The following is an 18,926-nucleotide window of genomic DNA, read 5'->3' on the forward strand; positions in this document are numbered from 1 at the left end:
CATGCTTCATCTTGCTCCAATGTTCATCTTTCTTGTCGAAGCTAGGCTCTTCACTTGTAAGCAAAACAAATATATCCAATTTAGGCAGCATCATATTCTCATGAACATTATAACCGTTACCAAGAAATGAAAGTACCTGGTAATTTAATTGGCGTGCACAAGCTCTAGTAATTGGTCCGGTATGTATAGCAGCAGGGGTTGTGGGTGTAACAATGGTATTGATGTCCTCATCAATTTGCCATGTGACATGTTTTCTAATTTCATCAACTTTGCCAGGTAGACATTACAGAAGCCTACGAATTTCCCATGTACCTAGCATAAAAATACCATGGCATGTAGAAAAATCCATAGATGATTTGCCATGAGAATAGGAATGTTTAGTTGCAATACAGAAGGAATTTGCCATGGCAAAATGTTGAAACGGGTAAAATTTTGAGACACACAAAAAAATATATGATGCATCGCAAATGAACAAAGCTATTTTTTCACTCAAAAATCATGGCAATTTTCCCATATAAAAAAATGGAGACATGACAAATGCTATAAATCATTGATGGCAAATTCAGAAATAAATGTGATGTTCACATGGCAATTTAAAAAAAAGATGTTTTACATCATATGAAAAATGAGCGGGCAACTCATACATGCATGATGGCAAAATGAACCAAGCAGTAGACCATAGCTAAAATCATATAAATTTACCACACAAATCATATAAAGAATACAAAACATTTTCAAAACTTAACATACTTTATAGAGCACAATTCCTTAGCATGTGTCCGTCCATTAACTCTACACAAATTAGCCCAAATAATTGGCGAGCAAGGCAAGAGGAAGCCGACCACGTTGGTCCGTAGGCTAGGTTGCTCATCTTCGGCCTCAGAAAAGCAACACACACACATACACACACACCCCGTGTATGCAGGATGGCAGGTGAGATGGAAGGACACTCACTGTCGCAGTTGTGGTTGGCCTCACACCGACGAACTAGCCGGTGATGCTCAATCAGCGTGCACACCACACAACGGTGTCTTGTGCTCCTTCATGAGGAAGGAAACCACATCAGGGAGAGGGAAGAAGAGCAAATCGTCGAAACCGAACCAAGGGCAAGCGCGGGGCAGCCACATAGAGAGGAGAAGAAAGGCAAGAGAGGGAAAGGGGACCTTAGACGTCGGCTCCATGGCGTCGGGGGGCAGAGGAGGAAGGAAACCACATCAGGGAGAGGGAAGAAGAGCAAATCGTGGAAACCGAACCAAGGGCAAGCGCGGGGCCAGCCACATAGAGAGGAGAAGAAAGGCAAGAGAGGGAAATGGGACCTTGTCGGCTCCATGGCGTCGGGGGGCAGAGGAGCACGGACCAAGCTCTCTGCTGAGACGGAACCGCTCCTTGTCGTTGTCGACATCCAGGCCGACATTCTCAATGAAGTTGTCGAGGTGGACAACTAAGTGGGGGGTTAGGAAGCTAGAAGGCGGCGAAAGTACTGGCCTCATCGTCAATAGGCAAGAAAGAAAATATTTCAGAGATATAAATCTATTTTTTGAAAATATAAAGGTCTTGGGGGTCTGCTAGATGAGCTAAAAAAACATTCCCCCATTTATTAGTCGTAGGGGTCGGCTTCATGCCTCTGAAATCTAACAGCAATCCATAACCATCGGCCATGGGACGTCATTACAGCCATTACTCATAATACAGACCAACAGAATTCCTTCAGGATGAGAGCAAACCAAAACGGTAGGAACCTACCAAGGAAATAGGAATAAGTTCCAATTCACAGGTTGTAGAATCCAAATAAGACCCTTCTGGATTTGACACAGACAGCAATAGCAAAGCTTAGACTGAGCAGAACAAGCACAAAGATAATCCACAACACGAGCAATCGCACGCAAGCAGCTAGTTCCCAATTCTCAAACTCATAAACCATTACCCATTACAACATTTGTTGAGTCTAGGGAGAAAATTCAACTGCCATGACACATGTGTCTTATGGATTACACAAGTCACAAATATAAGATGACGACATAATGGCAGCATGATTTAACATAACAGTCTTGCAAAATATAGCTGAAAAAACACAAAGACCTAGTAGACAAGACACCATCACCAGTCCAAGCCTCTGAAAAACTGTGTCGCAGAGGCCCATCACACTGAAAGGTCTTGATAAATCATATGAGAAGCTTCTCGATAGCATCCTGTGATTCACAAAATTTAAAACAGGGTTAATTTTCAGAGAAAGGGTACACACTAGGGTAAAACAATAAGGCGGCTGTATAGAAAATCAGCAGATATCAGAAGATGTGGCAGAAAGGATCACCTTAAGACTCTGAATGGGCTGTTTCAGCTGGCTACCCTCGTTGCTGGTCACTGAGCAAGCAATGACCGGCCTAGTCACTCCACAAGCACGCCCAAGGGCTTGCTTTGAAGGGACAAAGACATATGGCACATTCTGCATCATACAACAGATGAGTTCAATAAGTTTACTTTCATCCATTGTCACAAACACAAATAAACATTATTCATCCATGTGCAAAAACAAAAGGAAGATGCAAAAGATTAAGTAGCAAACGGTTAAATCATGGGATGAAACATATACAACACATAAATGTCAAGATTAATGCACAACAGCGAATCAGCTCCACTGCAATGAGATTTGCAAGGCTGAGTATCAAACTATCAACAGGTACACTGAACTCTGCCTGAATGACTGATGAAGTACCAATGTAAAAGGATGCAACAAGCCACTAAAGAAACAAAATTGAAGTACTGCTGTTAAAAGACATGATTTTTTTCACATAAAGCCTTAAGAGTTCTTCCAGCAGCTGTGTGCTGATACAAACAGTTTCAAGAGCAGGTCCACATACACAGTCCTTAAAACTGCTCGCATGAGCAAACCTCTTGTCAGAGTAAGCATACTCAAACTTCCAATCATAGCAGACTGGTAACCATAGAGTATGCAGTATTACGAGCACATCATATATTCTGATAACCACCACACAGCACAGTATTACGAGCTTTATTAAACTAAAAAAACATTACACGGTCTCGCTATAACCACACCACGCAAGCTACAGCATACAAATTTACAGCAATAAGATGCAGTATAAGGACAGAATTTATACCTTGTCCTCCGCGAGCAACGGGAGGTGGAGGAGGATTTCCAGCGGCTCCGTGTCAGCTGCCATCACCACGAACTCCGATATTCCCCTGTTGAGAGTCTTGGTCGCTGGGGGAAAACAAAAAACACATAAATTCAGATCACAGGGATTGAAATCAACAGAAACAACTAAGGCGCACTGCTAGGGATTGGTCACCTTCGTTGGCGCCCTTCTTGAGCTGCTTGTAGTTGGCGGCCTGCTGGACGAGGTCGAGGATCGTTATCGTCAGCTGCGAGTCCGCCAGCGGGTAGGCCTTGGGGTTGACCGTCTCCTGACTCTGCAAAGCACCCCCAAAGAAACAACAACCGACGGTCAGCACGGGCGCGGCGGGGCTCGGCTCGATCCGCGACGGCGGAACGGGCGGAGTCGAGGACGGAGTCGGGAGAAGGAGGAGGAGAGGGCTCGTTACCATTTTCCCGACGGGTTGGTCGGCTTGGAGGCGCGGGGAGGAGGGGGAGGAGGCGGCCGCCGCGGGTGGGGGAGCTTGGCGCTAGGGCTTTCGGGGGGCGGGTGAATGGAGCTAGGGTTTATCGCGGGCCTGTGGTGGCCTCATATAGCCCGTGGGGCGGGTGGTTTCGACGGCTGCGATTGTCTTCGTGATTCTTCCTTTCCCCGTTTGTGTGTTTCGGTCTTCGCTCCTTTTCCTTGGCTGCCAAGGGCCGTCAATGAACGTCCAGCCCTTTGTCGCGCCGCCATCGTGGCTGATATTTTTGAGTCCGTTCGGCTTTTTTCCTTTCCTCTGGCTACGCGAGGAATCTCTTTTTTTTCCTTAGAGAAAAGAAAGCCAGAGTGCATCTTATTATCTGATTATTGTCAGGAAAAAAGCAATTGCCCCGGTGCATTTTTTCATGGCTGATTTAGTTGAGTTCATGACTCTTTTTTTTTCTGGCTGATATTTTGAGTCCCTTCGGCCCATGTGCTTTCTCAGAAATTCTCAACTAAATCTCAAAGAGTCATGAAAAAATGACAAGAGGTCGTGCAAATATCCGGTCATATTAGGTAATTGCCCCAGGAGTTTGCCTCAAAAAGGAAAAAGATAATTGCCCCGGGGCGTGACTATGTCTCTCGGGTAACGAGACACAGTGCAACCTCGCGTGTCAAGTAGCACCCAGAATGAGCCGGCCTGGTGGGGACCGCATGCATTGAGCGTTTTCTTTCTTTCTTCTTTTACATTTTTTTTGTTTCTTTACTTTTTCGTATAATTCAAATATTAAAAAATGAGTATTATAAAAGTCACTTTACATACAGATTTGAAAAATGTTAAATATGCACTTAAAAATGTTAAACATGCATACAAAAATATACAATGTGTATGGAAAAGGTAGACATTAATATATATATGATAAAATTTCAATCACGTATTTTTTTAAATATGCATATCAAAATGTTCCTGACGTATATAAGAAATGTACAATGTGTATGAAAAATATACAAAAAATATACATCTACAAAATGTTAATCATGTATTTAAAAAATATTAAATGTGTATATAAAAATGTTGCTGGTGTATACAAACAAAGTAAATGCTAAATGTGTGTATAAAAAATGTTCCTGATGTATATAGAAAATGTAGAATGTGTATTAAAAAAGTTGGCACAAAAACATATGTTAATCATGTATTTAAAAAAATGTTCAACATGGACACAAAAAAATTGTTAGATGTATTCGAATAAATGTTAAATGGGTATAAAAATATTCCTATTCTATACGGAAAGGGAAACAAAAAAAGAAACAAAGAAAGACTGAAAAAGAAGCAGAAAATAAAAAATAAAACGGAAGAAAACCAGTGCAGCAGAATGAAAAAACAGTGAAACATGAAAAAAAAACAAAGAAAAAACAATTGAAACTAAGAAAGAAACAAAGAAAAAAAAAAGCAAAGCAACCAGCGAGAGCCGAGAAAAGAAAAACAAAGAAAAGGGAAAGAAAAAGGAAAACCAGTGAAGACCGTGAAAAGAAATGAAGAAAACTGGTAAAAAGGAAAGAAAAACAAAAAAACTGAAGAAAATCGGTGAAGAAACATAGAAACCCGAAAGAACAAACTAAAGAAAACAACAAAAAGAGAAAAAAAAAAACAAAAAACCACACAAAACCGAACAAAACCACTACGGCGGCCGAAATACTACCACGTGCAAGCGTCCAGCGAACAAAAAACAGACAAATCGGCCGGTCCAACAACTATGCGAGGGGGGGAAGCTACACGCGAGACGAGAGCTATCTCTCGCAAATTGCACGTGCATTGCTATGGTGACAGTGCAAATAAATGAAACAAACAATCGTGTCTTAGTAATTTTATCAACCAACCAATAAGAAACTATTTGATATTACAATATAGCAAATTTTTCCTTCGCCCGAAGGTCCAAAGGAAGAAAGATTATGGTCACGTCCATCTTGAAATAGTTAATCCACAGACAATAATATCACATGGAATATTAACTGTTTCTTCAGTGAAATACAGTATCGGAAGTATGTAATTGATATTATGAAATAGCTTACACATAAATTTGAAGTAAAGTAAGAACATATTATTACTTCGTAAAGCTCAGCACCATATCACAACCTCGAGTTTTGTTAAGCATAATATCGGCTACACATTTTGTTTTAGAAAATACAAACTAAGTACTAACACAAATTGCTACACATAGGACACAACAATATATCAATATCATAAAAACGCAATGGCGATAATGGGTGCACTTGATTAATCCAACGGCAAAAAACTCTTCAAACCTACTTGAGCTTTCCCACAGAGTATCTTGATTCGAGCGGGATTCCAAGAAAATCATGCATTGACATCGATACATCACAACATTGTCGACCAGGCACTTGGCCGCCGATGTCTTTCGTCACAGCTCCTTTCACGCAGGCACATTCATGACGTCAGTCACGTTGTAGCTCTAGGTTGTCCACGACATCGATCATCCGCTAGTATCGCCATCGGCCGCTAGGCTGCCCGTAGTGGGAGTATCATAACTAGTATCATGCATGACAACTAGACAATTTTGATGAGATGACATAGAATTGAATGAAGAAAAAGAAAGTTGATTATTATATCATGATAATGTATCATAATAAATACTCGGTAATAGTTGAGTATATAGGTGGCAAATGTTTCCGGATATATTAAATTAATAATAAAAGGCTCTAGTAATTGTTGGGAGGCTTTTGTATTTAATTTAATGTCAATGGCCTTAAAAGGCCAAGTGGTGGAAGGCGAAGTGGGCCACATGGGCCCAATATAGATGGGGCCCCTCTCCGCATGGAAAGAAGAGAGGGGAGGCCCAATTGGAGGGGAAACCCCCTTCCTCTTGGCCAACCAAAGGAGGGAAATTTCCCTCCCCTTGTGAAGCCCTCTCCCCCTCCAACCTATATATACTAGATGTTTTGGGCATTTTCCCAAAAAATCACACAAAACCGAACAAAACCACTACGCGGCTGAAATACTACCACATGCAAGCGTGCAGCGAACAAAAAACAGACAAATCGGTCGGTCCAACAACTACGCGAGGGAAAAAAAGCTACACACGACACGAGAGCTATCTCTCGCGAATTGCGCGTGCATTGCTATGGTGATAGTGCAAATAAATGAAACAAACAATTATGTTTTAGTAATTTTATCGACCAACCAATAAGAAACTATTTGATATTACAATATAGCAAAATTTTCCTTCGCCCGAAGGTCCAAAGGAAGAAAGATTATGGTCACGCCCATCTTGACATAGTTAATCCGCAGACAATAATATCACATGGAATATTAATTGTTTCTTCACCGAAATACAATATCGAAAGTATGTAATCGATATTATGAAATAGCTTACACATAAATTTGAAGAAAGGTAAGAACAGATTATTACTCTGTAAAGCTCAGCACCATATCAGAACCTCAAGTTTTGTTAAGCATAATGTCGGTTACACATTTTGTTTCAAAAATACAAACTAAGTACTAATACAAATTGCTACACATAGGACACAACAATATATCAAGATCATAAAAACGCACTGGCGATAATGGGTGCACTTGATTAATCCAACGGCAAAAAAGTCTTCAAACCTACTTGAGCTTTCCCACAAAGTATCTTGATTCGAGCAGGATTCCAAGAAAATCATGCATTGGCATAGATGCATCACAACATTGTCGACCAAGCACTTGGCCGCGATGTCTTTCGTCACAGCTCCTTTCACGCAAGCACATTCATGACGTCAGTCATGTTGTAGCTCTAGGTTGTCCACGACATCGATCATCCGCTAGTATCGCCATCGGCCGCTAGGCTGCCCGTAGTGGGAGTATCATAACTAGCATCATGCATGACAACTAGACAATTTTGATGAGATGACATAGAATTGAATGAAGAAAAAGAAAGTTGATTATTATATCATGATAATGTATCATAATAAATACTCGGTAATAGTTGAGTATATAGGTGGCAAATGTTTTCGGATATATTAAATTAATAATAAAGGGCTCTAGTAATTGTTGGGAGGCTTTTGTATTTAATTTAATGTCAACAACCTTAAAAGGCCGAGTGGTGGAAGGTGAAGTGGGCCACATGGGCCTAATATAGGTGGCGCCCTTCTCCGCATGGAAAGGAGAGAGCGGAGGCCCAATTGGAGGGGAAACCCCCTTCCTCTTGGCTAGCCAAAAGAGGGAAATTTCCCTCCCCCTGTGAAGCCCTTCCCCCATCCAACCTATATATAATAGATGTTTTGGGCACTTTTGAACACACAAGTTTTGGAGCCTCCTCTACTTCTCTAGTTCTAGTTCTAATCGGTCTTAGTTGATCAATTAGAGCTTGACCTAGATCCTCCAATCCTCATAATTAGAAGCCCAGTGTGCTTCTAATCTCCTCCTGCCGATGTCGTGACAAGCTGCGTCACACACCCGCACTGTGCGCCTCACGGTCGCCCGAATCGAGCCCAAGAAGGGAGAAGAGCTGCGTGCCATCATCCTTCCTGGTGGTATGCAAATCTTCATGAAGAATATAAATAAGAAGATCTATCAAGCAAGCCTTGGGATCGGTGGTGGCATGCAAATCTTTGTATAATAGGGATTGGATCCTCCTCCACCGCCCACCAGATCAACAAGTACCCAACCAAGATGTCCGTCGACGATGGATAGCCAAGACCCGGGAACGACCTCGCCCGACAATGGTTGTTCACAGTTGGCGCACACTTGACTAGCCTTTGATAACAAGTTATCTATTCACCTACGCGTGGCATAGTGTTTCTGCGCTCACAGGGCTCTCGCGCCATGCGACCAGTAGGCAGGCATGCCAGATAGTGGACAAGACACAAGGGGTGACTCACTCACCCACGCCGCCGCACGGTGCACACATGTTCTAAGATGTTCCATGCCTCAGGCAGGCGGCACCTAAGCGGTTTTGACAAGACAGGGTCTGTTCCCGGAGGACAGAAGGCGATGACACCTCATCGTGAATTTAATGCTTCCACCTATGATGACCCACAAGTATAGTGGATCAATCGTAGTCCTTTGGATAAGTAAGTGTCAAACCCAACGAGGAGCAGAAGGAAATGACAAGCGGATTCCAGCAAGGTATTTTCTACAAGCACTGTAATTATTGGTAACAAATAGTTTGATAGCAAGAGAATTTGTAACAAGTGATAAGTAATAAAAGTAGCAATAGGTGCAGCAAGGTAGCCCAATCGTTTTTGTTGCAAAGGACAGGTCATAATTGTCTTTTATAATAAACAAAACGTTCTTGAGGACACACGGGGATTTCATCTAGTCACTTCCATCATGTTTGTTTGATTCGCGTTCACTACTTTGATAATTTGATATGTGGGTGGACTGGTGCTTGGGTGCTATTCTTACTTGAACAAGCCTCCCACTTATGATTAACCCCTCTCGCAAGCATCTGCAACTACAAAGAAGAATTAAGATAAATCTAACCATAACATTAAACATATGGATCCAAATCACCCTTACGGAATAGCGCATAAACTAGGGTTTAAGCTTCTGTCACTCTAGCAACCCATCATCTAATAACTACTCCACAATGCATTCCCTTAGGCCCAAAGATGGTGACGTGTCATGTAGTTGACGTTCACATAACACCACTAAGGGAATCACAACATACACATCATCAAAATAAAGAACGAATACCAAATTCACATGATTACTTATGACAAGATTTAGCCCATGTCCTCAAGGACAAAAGCAACTACTCACAAATCATATCCATGTTCAAGATCAGAGGGGTATTAAATAGCATAATGGATCTGAACATATAATCTTCCAGCAAATAAACCAACTAGCATCAACTACAAGATGTAATCAACACTACTAGTCACCAAAAGGTACCAATCTGAGGTTTTGATACAAAGATTGAACACAAGAGATGAACTAGGGTTTGAGATGAGATGGTGCTGGTGAATATGTTGATGAATATTGATCCTCCCAATATGAGAGGGTTGTTGGTTACGATGATGGCTTCAATTCCCCCCTCCCAGAGGGAAGTATCCCCAGCGGAATCACTCCGCCTGAGAGCAAAAGTGCTCCTGCCCTAGTTCCGCCTCGAGACGGTGACGCTCCGTCCCGAAAGTCCTCTCCTTATTTTTTCTAGGGAAAATGGGCTTATATACCAGAAGATGGGCACTGGAGGCTGGCCAGGGGCCCCACTACCATCAGGGCGCCCCCAGGGGGTGGGCGCACCCTGGTGCCTAGTGGGCACTCGGGTGCCCCTGATACGTCTCCAACGTATCTATAATTTTTGATTGTTCCATGCTATTATATTATCTATTTTGGATGTTTTATATGCATTAATGTGCTATTTTATATGATTTTTGGGACTAACCTATTAACCTAGAGCCCAGTGCCAGTTTCTGTTTTTTCCTTGTTTTTGAGTTTCGCAGAAAAGGAATACCAAACGGAATAAAACTTTTGCCATGATTTTTCTTGTACCAGAAGACACCCAGGAGACTTGGAGTACAAGTCAGAGGAGCCTCGAGGCGGCCACAAGGGTGGAGGGCGCGCCCAGGGGTGGGGCGTGCCCCCCGACCTTGTGGGCCCCTCGTAGCTCCCCTGACCTAATTCTTTCGCCTATATATACTCTTATACCCCAAAAACATCCAGGGGAGCCACGAAACCACTTTTCCACCGCCGCAACCTTCTGTACCCGTGAGATCCCATCTTGGGGCCTTTTCCGGCATGCTGCCGGAGGGGGAATCGATCACGGAGGGCTTCTATATCAACACCATTGCCTCTCCGATGAAGCGTGAGTAGTTTACTTCAGACCTACGGGTCCATAGCTAGTAGCTAGATGATTTCTTCTCTCTCTTTGATTCTCAATACAAAGTTCTCCTCGATGTTCTTGGAGATCTATTCGATGTAATACTCTTTTGCGGTGTGTTTGCCGAGATCCGATGAATTGTGGATTTATGATCAGCTTATATATGAATATTATTTGAATCTCCTCTGAATTCTTGTATGCATGATTTGATATCTTTGCAAGTCTCTTCGAACTATCGATTTGGTTTGGCCAACTAGATTGGTTTTTCTTGCAATGGGAGAAGTGCTTAGGTTTGGGTTCAATCTTGCGGTGTCCTTTCCCAGTGAAAGTAGGGGCAGCAAGGCACATATTGTATTGTTGCCATCGAGGATAAAAAGATGGGGTTTTCATCATATTGCTTGAGTTAATCCCGCTACATCATGTCATCTTGCTTAATGCGTTACTCCGTTCATGAACTTAATACTCTAGATGCAGGCACGAGTCGGTCGATGTGTGGAGTAATAGTAGTAGATGCATGCAGGAGTCGGTCTACTTGACATGAACGTGATGCCTATATTCATGATCATTGCCTTAGATATCGTCATAACTTTGCGCTTTTCTATCAATTGCTCGGCAGTAATTTGTTCACCCACTGTAATATTTTCTATCTTGAGAGAAGCCTCTAGTGAAACTTGTGGCCCCGGGGTCTATTTTACATCATATAAGTTTCCGATCTACAATCTCTAGTTTCCTATTTTCTTACTTTGCAATCTTTACTTACAGTTCCATAAACCAAAAATACCAAAAATATTACTTTACCGTTTATCCATCTCTATCAAATCTCACTTTGCGAATAACCGTGAAGGGATTGACAACCCCTTTGTCGCGTTGGTTGCAAGTTGGTGTTTCTTTGTGCAGGTATTCGGTGGCTTGTTGCATAGTCTCCTACTGGATTGATACCTTGTGTTCTCAAAATTGAGGGAAATACTTATGCTACTTTGCTGCATCACCCTTTCCTCTTCCAGGGAAAAACCAACGCATGCTCAAGAGGTAGCAAGAAGGATTTCTAGCGCCGTTGCCGGGGAGATCTACACTAAGCTAAGACATACCAAGTACCCATCATAAACTCTCATCTCCCGCATTACATTATTCGCCATTCGCCTCTCGTTTTCTTCTCCCCCACTTCTAAAATGATTTTCGAAAAGGTTCGCCTTTTCTTCGCCCCTCTTCCGTTCGTCTTCTTCATTTGCTTTTTGTGTGCTCGTGTGTTGGATCGCTTGCTTTGTCACGAGGGCTCAAGATAATACCAAATTGTGTGACTTTTCCAATACCAACAACAATGATTTTATTAGTACTCTGATTGCTCCCGATGCTAATGCGGAATCTTGTGAGATTAATACTGCTTTGTTGAATCTTGTTATGAAAGATCAATTTTCCGGCCTTCCCAATGAAGATGTCGCATCCCATCTTAATAATTTTGTTGATCTGTGCGATATGCAAAAGAAAAAAGATGTGGATAATGATATTGTTAAGTTGAATCTATTCCCGTTCTCGCTTAGGGATCGCGCTAAAACTTGGTTTTCATCTTTGCCTAAAAATAGTATTGATTCATGGAATAAGTGTAAAGATGCTTTTATTTCCAAGTATTTTCCACCCGCTAAGATCATCTCCCTTAGGAATGATATTATGAATTTTAAGCAACTTGATCATGAACATGTTGCACAATCTTGGGAGAGAATGAAATTGATGATTAGAAATTGCCCTACTCATGGTTTGAATTTATGGATGATTATACAATTTTTTATGCCGGATTGAATTTTGCTTCTAGAAATCTTTTAGATTCGGCCGCAGGAGGCACTTTTATGGAAATTACGTTAGGAGAAGCTACTAAACTCCTAGATAATATTATGGTTAACTATTCTCAATGGCATACCGAAAAATCTTCCACTAGTAAAAAAGTGCATGCAATTGAAGAAATAAATGTTTTGAGTGGAAAGATGGATGAGCTTATGAAATTGTTTGCTAGTAAGAGTGCTCCTATTGATCCTAATGGTTTGCCTTTGTCTACTTTGATTGAAAACAATAACGAATCTATGGATGTGAATTTTGTTGCTAGGAACAATTTTGGTAATGACACGTATAGAGGTAATTTTAATCCTAGGCCGTTTCCTAGTAATTCCTCTAATAATTATGGTAATTCCTACAACAATTCTTATGGAAATTATAATAAGGTGCCCTCTGAATTTGAGAATACTGTTAAAGAATTGATACGTCTCCGTCGTATCTATAATTTTTGATTGTTCCATGCCAATATTCTACAACTTTTACATACTTTTGGCAACTTTTTATACTAATATTCTACAACTTTTACATACTTTTGGCAACTTTTACATGCAGTTGTTGCCCTTCTTTCTCCGCAAGAAAGCTGATATCCGGATAAAAATCGTGTTCAAATTTCAATCCAATCGAAGTTACGGATCTCCGATTATAAAAGAAACGGTGAAAGGGAAGAATCCGGAACGCAGAAACAGAGAGAGACAGAGAGACAGATCCAATCTCGGAGGGTCTCTCGCCCCTCCGACGCCATGGAGACCAAGGACCAGAGGGAGAACCCTTCTCCCACCTAGGGAGAAGGCCAAGGAAGAAGGAGAAGGAGGGGGGCTCTCTCCCCCTCACTTCCGGTGGCGCCGGAACGCCGCCGGGGCCATCATCATCACCGCGATCTACACCAACACCTCCGTCATCTTCACCAACATCTCCATCAACTTCCCCCATCTATCCACAGCGGTCCACTCTCCCGCAACCCGCTGTACCCTCTACTTGAACTTGGTGCTTTATGCTTCATATTATTATCATATGATGTGTTGCCATCCTATGATGTCTGAGTAGATTTTCGTTGTCCTATCGGTAATTTGTGAATTGCTATGATTGGTTTAATTTGCTTGTGGTTATGTTGCTGTCCTTTGGTGCCCATCATATGAGCGCACGCGTGGATCACACCATAGGGTTAGTTGTATGTTGATAGGACTATGTATTGGAGGGCAAGAGTGACAGAAGCTTCAACCTAGCATAGAAATTGATGCATACGGGATTGAAGGGGGACCAATATATCTTAATGCTATGGTTGGGTTTTACCTTAATGAACGTTAGTAGTTGCGGATGCTTGCTAATAGTTCCAATCATAAGTGCATAGAATTCCAAGTCAGGGATGACATGCTAGCAGTGGCCTCTCCCACATAAAACTTGCTATCGGTCTAGTAAAGTAGTCAATTGCTTAGGGACAATTTCGCAACTCCTACCACCACTTTTCCACACTCGCTATACTAACTTTATTGCTTCTTTAACTAAACAGCCCCTACTTTTTACTTACGTGCTCTTTATTGCAAACCTATCCAAAAACACCTACAAAGTACTTCTAGTTTCATACTTGTTCTAGGTAAAGCGAACGTTAAGCGTGCGTAGAGTTGTATCGGTGGTTGATAGAACTTGAGGGAATATTTGTTCTACCTTTAGCTCCTCGTTGGGTTCGACACTCTTACTTACCGAAAGAGGCTACAATTGATCCCCTATACTTGTGGGTTATCAAGACCTTTTTCTGGCGCCGTTGCCGGGGAGTTATAGCGTGGGGTGAATATTCTCATGTGTGCTTGTTTGCTTTATCACTAAGTAATTTTTATTTGCTATTCTAAGTTTTTCTCTATCTTTAGTTATGGATATGGAACACGAAATACCAAAAAAATTAGGTGTACTTGCTACTCATGGAGATGGGGAACCTCCTAAAACCCTCGATGCTGGTTATGTGAAAAATATTATGTACTACTTTGATAATCCTGAGAAAACCCCATTCAATTATGTAATGGGAGACACGTTGGATCAACGTGAATACTTTAGGGATTATCGGTTGACTCAAAAAGGGAAACTATTATGGGATCAAATTCATATGTTGCATTGGTATGCTCAGGAACTATGCTTGAGATATGACTATACTTGTTGCTCTAGGATGAAGGTTCCACACTTTCCCTTTTCATGCAAATTTAATGATGATAAAACCTTGGCTTCTTATGCTAATGGTATATATGATTACTATGATGTGGAACAAATAGAAGAATTCATTGCTTTTATGGGTGCTTATGAAATTGAATCTTTGTTTAAAGAGTGTGAAAAATTTGATGATTCAATTTATAGACCTGAAAATTTTGCTATACTTAAATATTGCTATGAGAATTATGAATTCAATTCTGATATTGATGATTTTATTGAGAGAGTCTCCGCTGTCCAAGAAGAGACTAACATTTGAAACTGTGAGCTCATTGGATGAAAAAGATGATGAGGAGAGCGAAGAACAAAAGGAGGAAGATCAGATTGATCACCCATGCCCACCTTCTAATGAGAGTAACTCTTCAACTCATACATTGTTTAATTTCCCTTCGTGCTTACCGAAGGATGAATGCTATGATGATTGTTATGATCCCGTTGATTCTTTTGAAATATTCCTTTTTGATGATGCTTGCTATGCTTGTGGCCAAGATGCCAATATGAATTATGCTTATGGAGATGAACTTGTTATAGTTCCTTATGTTAAACATGAAATTGTTGCTATTGCACCCACACATGATAGTCCTATTATCTTTTTGAATTCTCCTGACTACACTATATCGGAGAAGTTTGCCCTTATTAAGGACTATATTGGTGGGTTGCGTTTTACTACTACACATGATGATTTTGATGAATATAATATGCATGTGCTTGCTGCTCCTACTTGCAATTATTATGAGAGAGGGACTATATCTCCACCTCTCTATGTTTCCCACATGATAAAATTGCAAGAAATTGTTTATACTATGCATTGGCCTTTACTATGTGTGCATGAATTGTTCTTCTATGACATGCCGATGCATAGGAAGAGAGTTAGAATTCGTAATTATATGATATATGTTACTTTGTGCTCACTACTAAATTGCAAATCAATTGTTAATTAAAATTGGCTTTGATATACCTCGGGATCCGGGTGGATCCATTACTTGAGCACTATATGCCTAGCTTAATGGCTTTAAAGAAAGCGCTGCCAGGGAGACAACCCGGAAGTTTTAGAGAGTCATTTATTTCTGTTGTGTACTTTTATAAAGTTTAAAAATAAAAATAATGTGTCGAGGTTTGCCTTTAGGATGTTTTAGACTACTTGTTGGTTTGTGCGGTGCAGGACAGAAACTTTGGCTGTAGTGCGCGATTTTACATTTTTTACTGGAACGTCAAATGGTTCTGAAACTTTTTGCACTGTCTTTCTATAAAAAAATTATTTTTCCTAATTTTGGCAGAATTTTTGGGGTACCAGAGGTATGGTGAATGTTCAGATTATTACAGACTGTCCTGTTTAAGACAGATTCTGTTTTTGATGCATAGTTTGCTTGTTTTGATGAAACTATCGATTTATATCAGTGGATTAAGCCATGGAAAAGTTATATCATAGTAGCTACAATGCAAAAACAAAATATGAATTGTTTTGCAACAGTACTTAGAGTAGTGATTTGCTTTATTATACTAACGGATCTTACCGAGCTTCTGTTGAGTTTTGTGTGGATGAAGTGTTCGAAGATCGAGGAGGTCTCGATGTGAGGAGAAGGAAGAGAGGCAAGAGATCAAGCTTGGGTATTCCCAAGGCACCCCAAGTAAATATTCAAGGAGACTCAAGCATCTAAGCTTGGGGATGCCCCGGAAGGCATCCCATCTTTCTTCAACAAGTATCAGTATGTTTTTTCGGATTCGTTTCGTTCATGCGATATGTGCGAATCTTGGAGCGTATTTTGCATTTAGTTTTCACTTTTCTTTTATGCACCATGCTGGTATGAGATAGTCCTTGGTTGATTTATAGAATGCTCTTTGCACTTCACTTATATCATTTGAAGTTTGGATTGCCTGTTTCTCTTCACATAGAAAACTGCCATTTGTAGAATGCTCTTTTGTTTCACTTATATCTGTTAGAGCGTGGGCATATATTTTGTAGAAAGAATTAAACTCTCTTGCCTCACTTATATCTATTTAGAGAGTTGACACGAATTGGTCATTCACATGGTTAGTCATAAAATCCTACATAAAACTTGTAGATCACTAAATATGATATGTTTGATTCCTTGCAATAGTTTTGCGATATAAAGATGGTGATATTAGAGTCATGCTAGTGGGTAGTTGTGGATTGTAGAAATACTTGTGTTGAAGTTTGTGATTCCCGTAGCATGCACGTATGGTGAACCGTTATGTAACGAAGTTGGAGCATGAGGTATTTATTGATTGTCTTCCTTATGAGTGGCGGTCGGGGACGAGCGATGGTCTTTTCCTACCAATCTATCCCCCTAGGAGCATGCGCGTAGTACTTTGTTTCGATGACTAATAGATTTTTGCAATAAGTATGTGAGTTCTTTATGACTAATGTTGAGTCCATGGATTATACGCACTCTCACCCTTCCATCATTGCTAGCCTCTTTGGTACCGTGCATTGCCCTTTCTCACCTCGAGACTTGGTGCAAACTTCGCCGGTGCATCCAAACCCCGTGATATGATACGCTCTGTCACACATAAGCCTCCTTATATCTTCCTCAAAACAGCCGCCATACCTACCTATCATGGCATTTCCCTAGCCATTCCGAGATATATTGCCATGCAACTTCCATCATCATCATATACATGATTTGAGCATTTATAGTCATATTGCTTTGCATGATCGTAAGATAGCTAGCATGATGTTTTCATGGCTTGTCTGTTTTTTGATGTCATTGCTACGCTAGATCATTGCACATCCCGGTACACCGCTGGAGGCATTCATATAGAGTCATATCTTTGTTCTTGCATCGAGTTGTAATATTGAGTTGTAAGTAAATAAAAGTGTGATGATCATCATTATTAGAGCATTGTCCGAGTGAGGAAAGGATGATGGAGACTATGATTCCCCCACAAGTCGGGATGAGACTCCAGACGAAAAAATAAATAATAATAATAATAATAATAATAATAATAATAAATGAGAGAAAAAGAAAGAAGGGACAATGTTACTATCCTTTTACCACACTTGTGCTTCAAAGTAGCACCATGTTCTTCATATAGAGAGTCTCTTGAGTTATCACTTTCATATACTAGTGGGAATTTTCATTATAGAACTTGGCTTGTATATTCCGATGATGGGCTTCCTCAAATGCCCGAGGTCTTCATGAGCAAGCAAGTTGGATGCACACCCACTTAGTTTCAGTTTGAGCTTTCATACACTTATAGCTCTAGTGCATCCGTTGCATGGCAATCCCTACTCCTCCCATTGACATCAATTGATGGGCATCTCCATAGCCCATTGATTAGCCACGTCGATGTGAGACTTTCTCCCTTTTTTGTCTTCTCCACACAACCTCCACCATCATATTCTATTCCACCTATAGTGCTATGTCCATGGCTCACGCTCATGTGTTGCGTGAAAGTTGAAAAGGTTTGAGAACGTCAAAAGTATGAAACAATTGCTTGGCTTGTCATCGGGGTTGTGCATGATTTGAATGCTTTGTGTGGTGAAGATGGAGCATAGCCAGACTATATGATTTTGTAGGGATAACTTTCTTTGGCCATGTTATTTTGAAAATACATGATTGCTTTATTAGTATGCTTGAAGTATTATTGTCTTAATGTCAAATGATAGACTATTGCTTTGAATCACTTGTGTCTTAATATTCATGCCATGATTAGATTATGTGATCAAGATTATGCTAGGTAGCATTCCACATCAAAAATTATCTTTTTTATCATTTACCTACTCGAGGACGAGCAGGAATTAAGCTTGGTGATGCTGATACGTCTCCGTCGTATCTATAATTTTTGATTGTTCCATGCCAATACTCTACAACTTTTACATACTTTTGGCAACTTTTTATACTATTTTTGGGACTAACATATTGATCCAGTGCCCAGTGCCAGTTCCTGTTTGTTGCATGTTTTTTGTTTCACAGAAAATCCAAATAAAACGGAGTCCAAACGGAATAAAACCTGACGGAGATTTTTTTTGGAATATATCTGATTTTTGGGAAGTGGAATCATCGCGAGACGATGCCCGAGGGGGCCATGAGGCAGGGGCGCGCCCCTGACCCTCGTGGACACCCCGTAAGGCGGTTGTTGCCCTTCTTTCGCCTCAAGAAAGCTAATATCCGGATAAAAATCGTGTTCAAATTTCAATCCAATCGGAGTTACGGATCTCCGGTTATAAAAGAAACGGTGAAAGGGTAGAATCTGAAACGCAGAAACAGAGAGAGACAAAGAGACAGATTCAATCTCGGAGGGGCTCTCGCCCCTCCCACGCCATGGAGACCAAGGACCAGAGGGAGAACCCTTCTCCTACCTAGGGAGAAGGACAAGGAAGAAGGAGAAGGAGGGGGCTCTCTCCCCCTCACTTCCGGTGGCGCCGGAACGCCGCCGGGGCCATCATCATCACCGCGATCTACACCAACACCTCCGCCATCTTCACCAACATCTCCATCAACTTCCCCCATCTATCCACAGCGGTCCACTCTCCCACAACCCGCTGTAC

General features: G+C 41.2%; 1 protein-coding gene across 1 annotated transcript; it reads right to left on the minus strand.

Moving 5' to 3' along the window:
- Window positions 1–1,891: 1,891 nt before the first annotated feature.
- LOC109740262 (uncharacterized) lies at window positions 1,892–3,710 on the minus strand. Its single transcript, XM_020299300.4, has 5 exons — window positions 3,562–3,710; window positions 3,309–3,429; window positions 3,117–3,220; window positions 2,312–2,443; window positions 1,892–2,189 (listed from the first exon to the last, which is right to left on the minus strand). Exons 1-5 carry the CDS (start codon window positions 3,562–3,564, stop codon window positions 2,163–2,165), a joined length of 387 nt encoding a protein of 128 aa, XP_020154889.1. The 5' UTR covers window positions 3,565–3,710; the 3' UTR covers window positions 1,892–2,162.
- Window positions 3,711–18,926: the final 15,216 nt, after the last annotated feature.

Source organism: Aegilops tauschii, chromosome 4, assembly GCF_002575655.3.
Source record: "Aegilops tauschii subsp. strangulata cultivar AL8/78 chromosome 4, Aet v6.0, whole genome shotgun sequence".
Taxonomy (NCBI): domain Eukaryota; kingdom Viridiplantae; phylum Streptophyta; class Magnoliopsida; order Poales; family Poaceae; genus Aegilops; species Aegilops tauschii.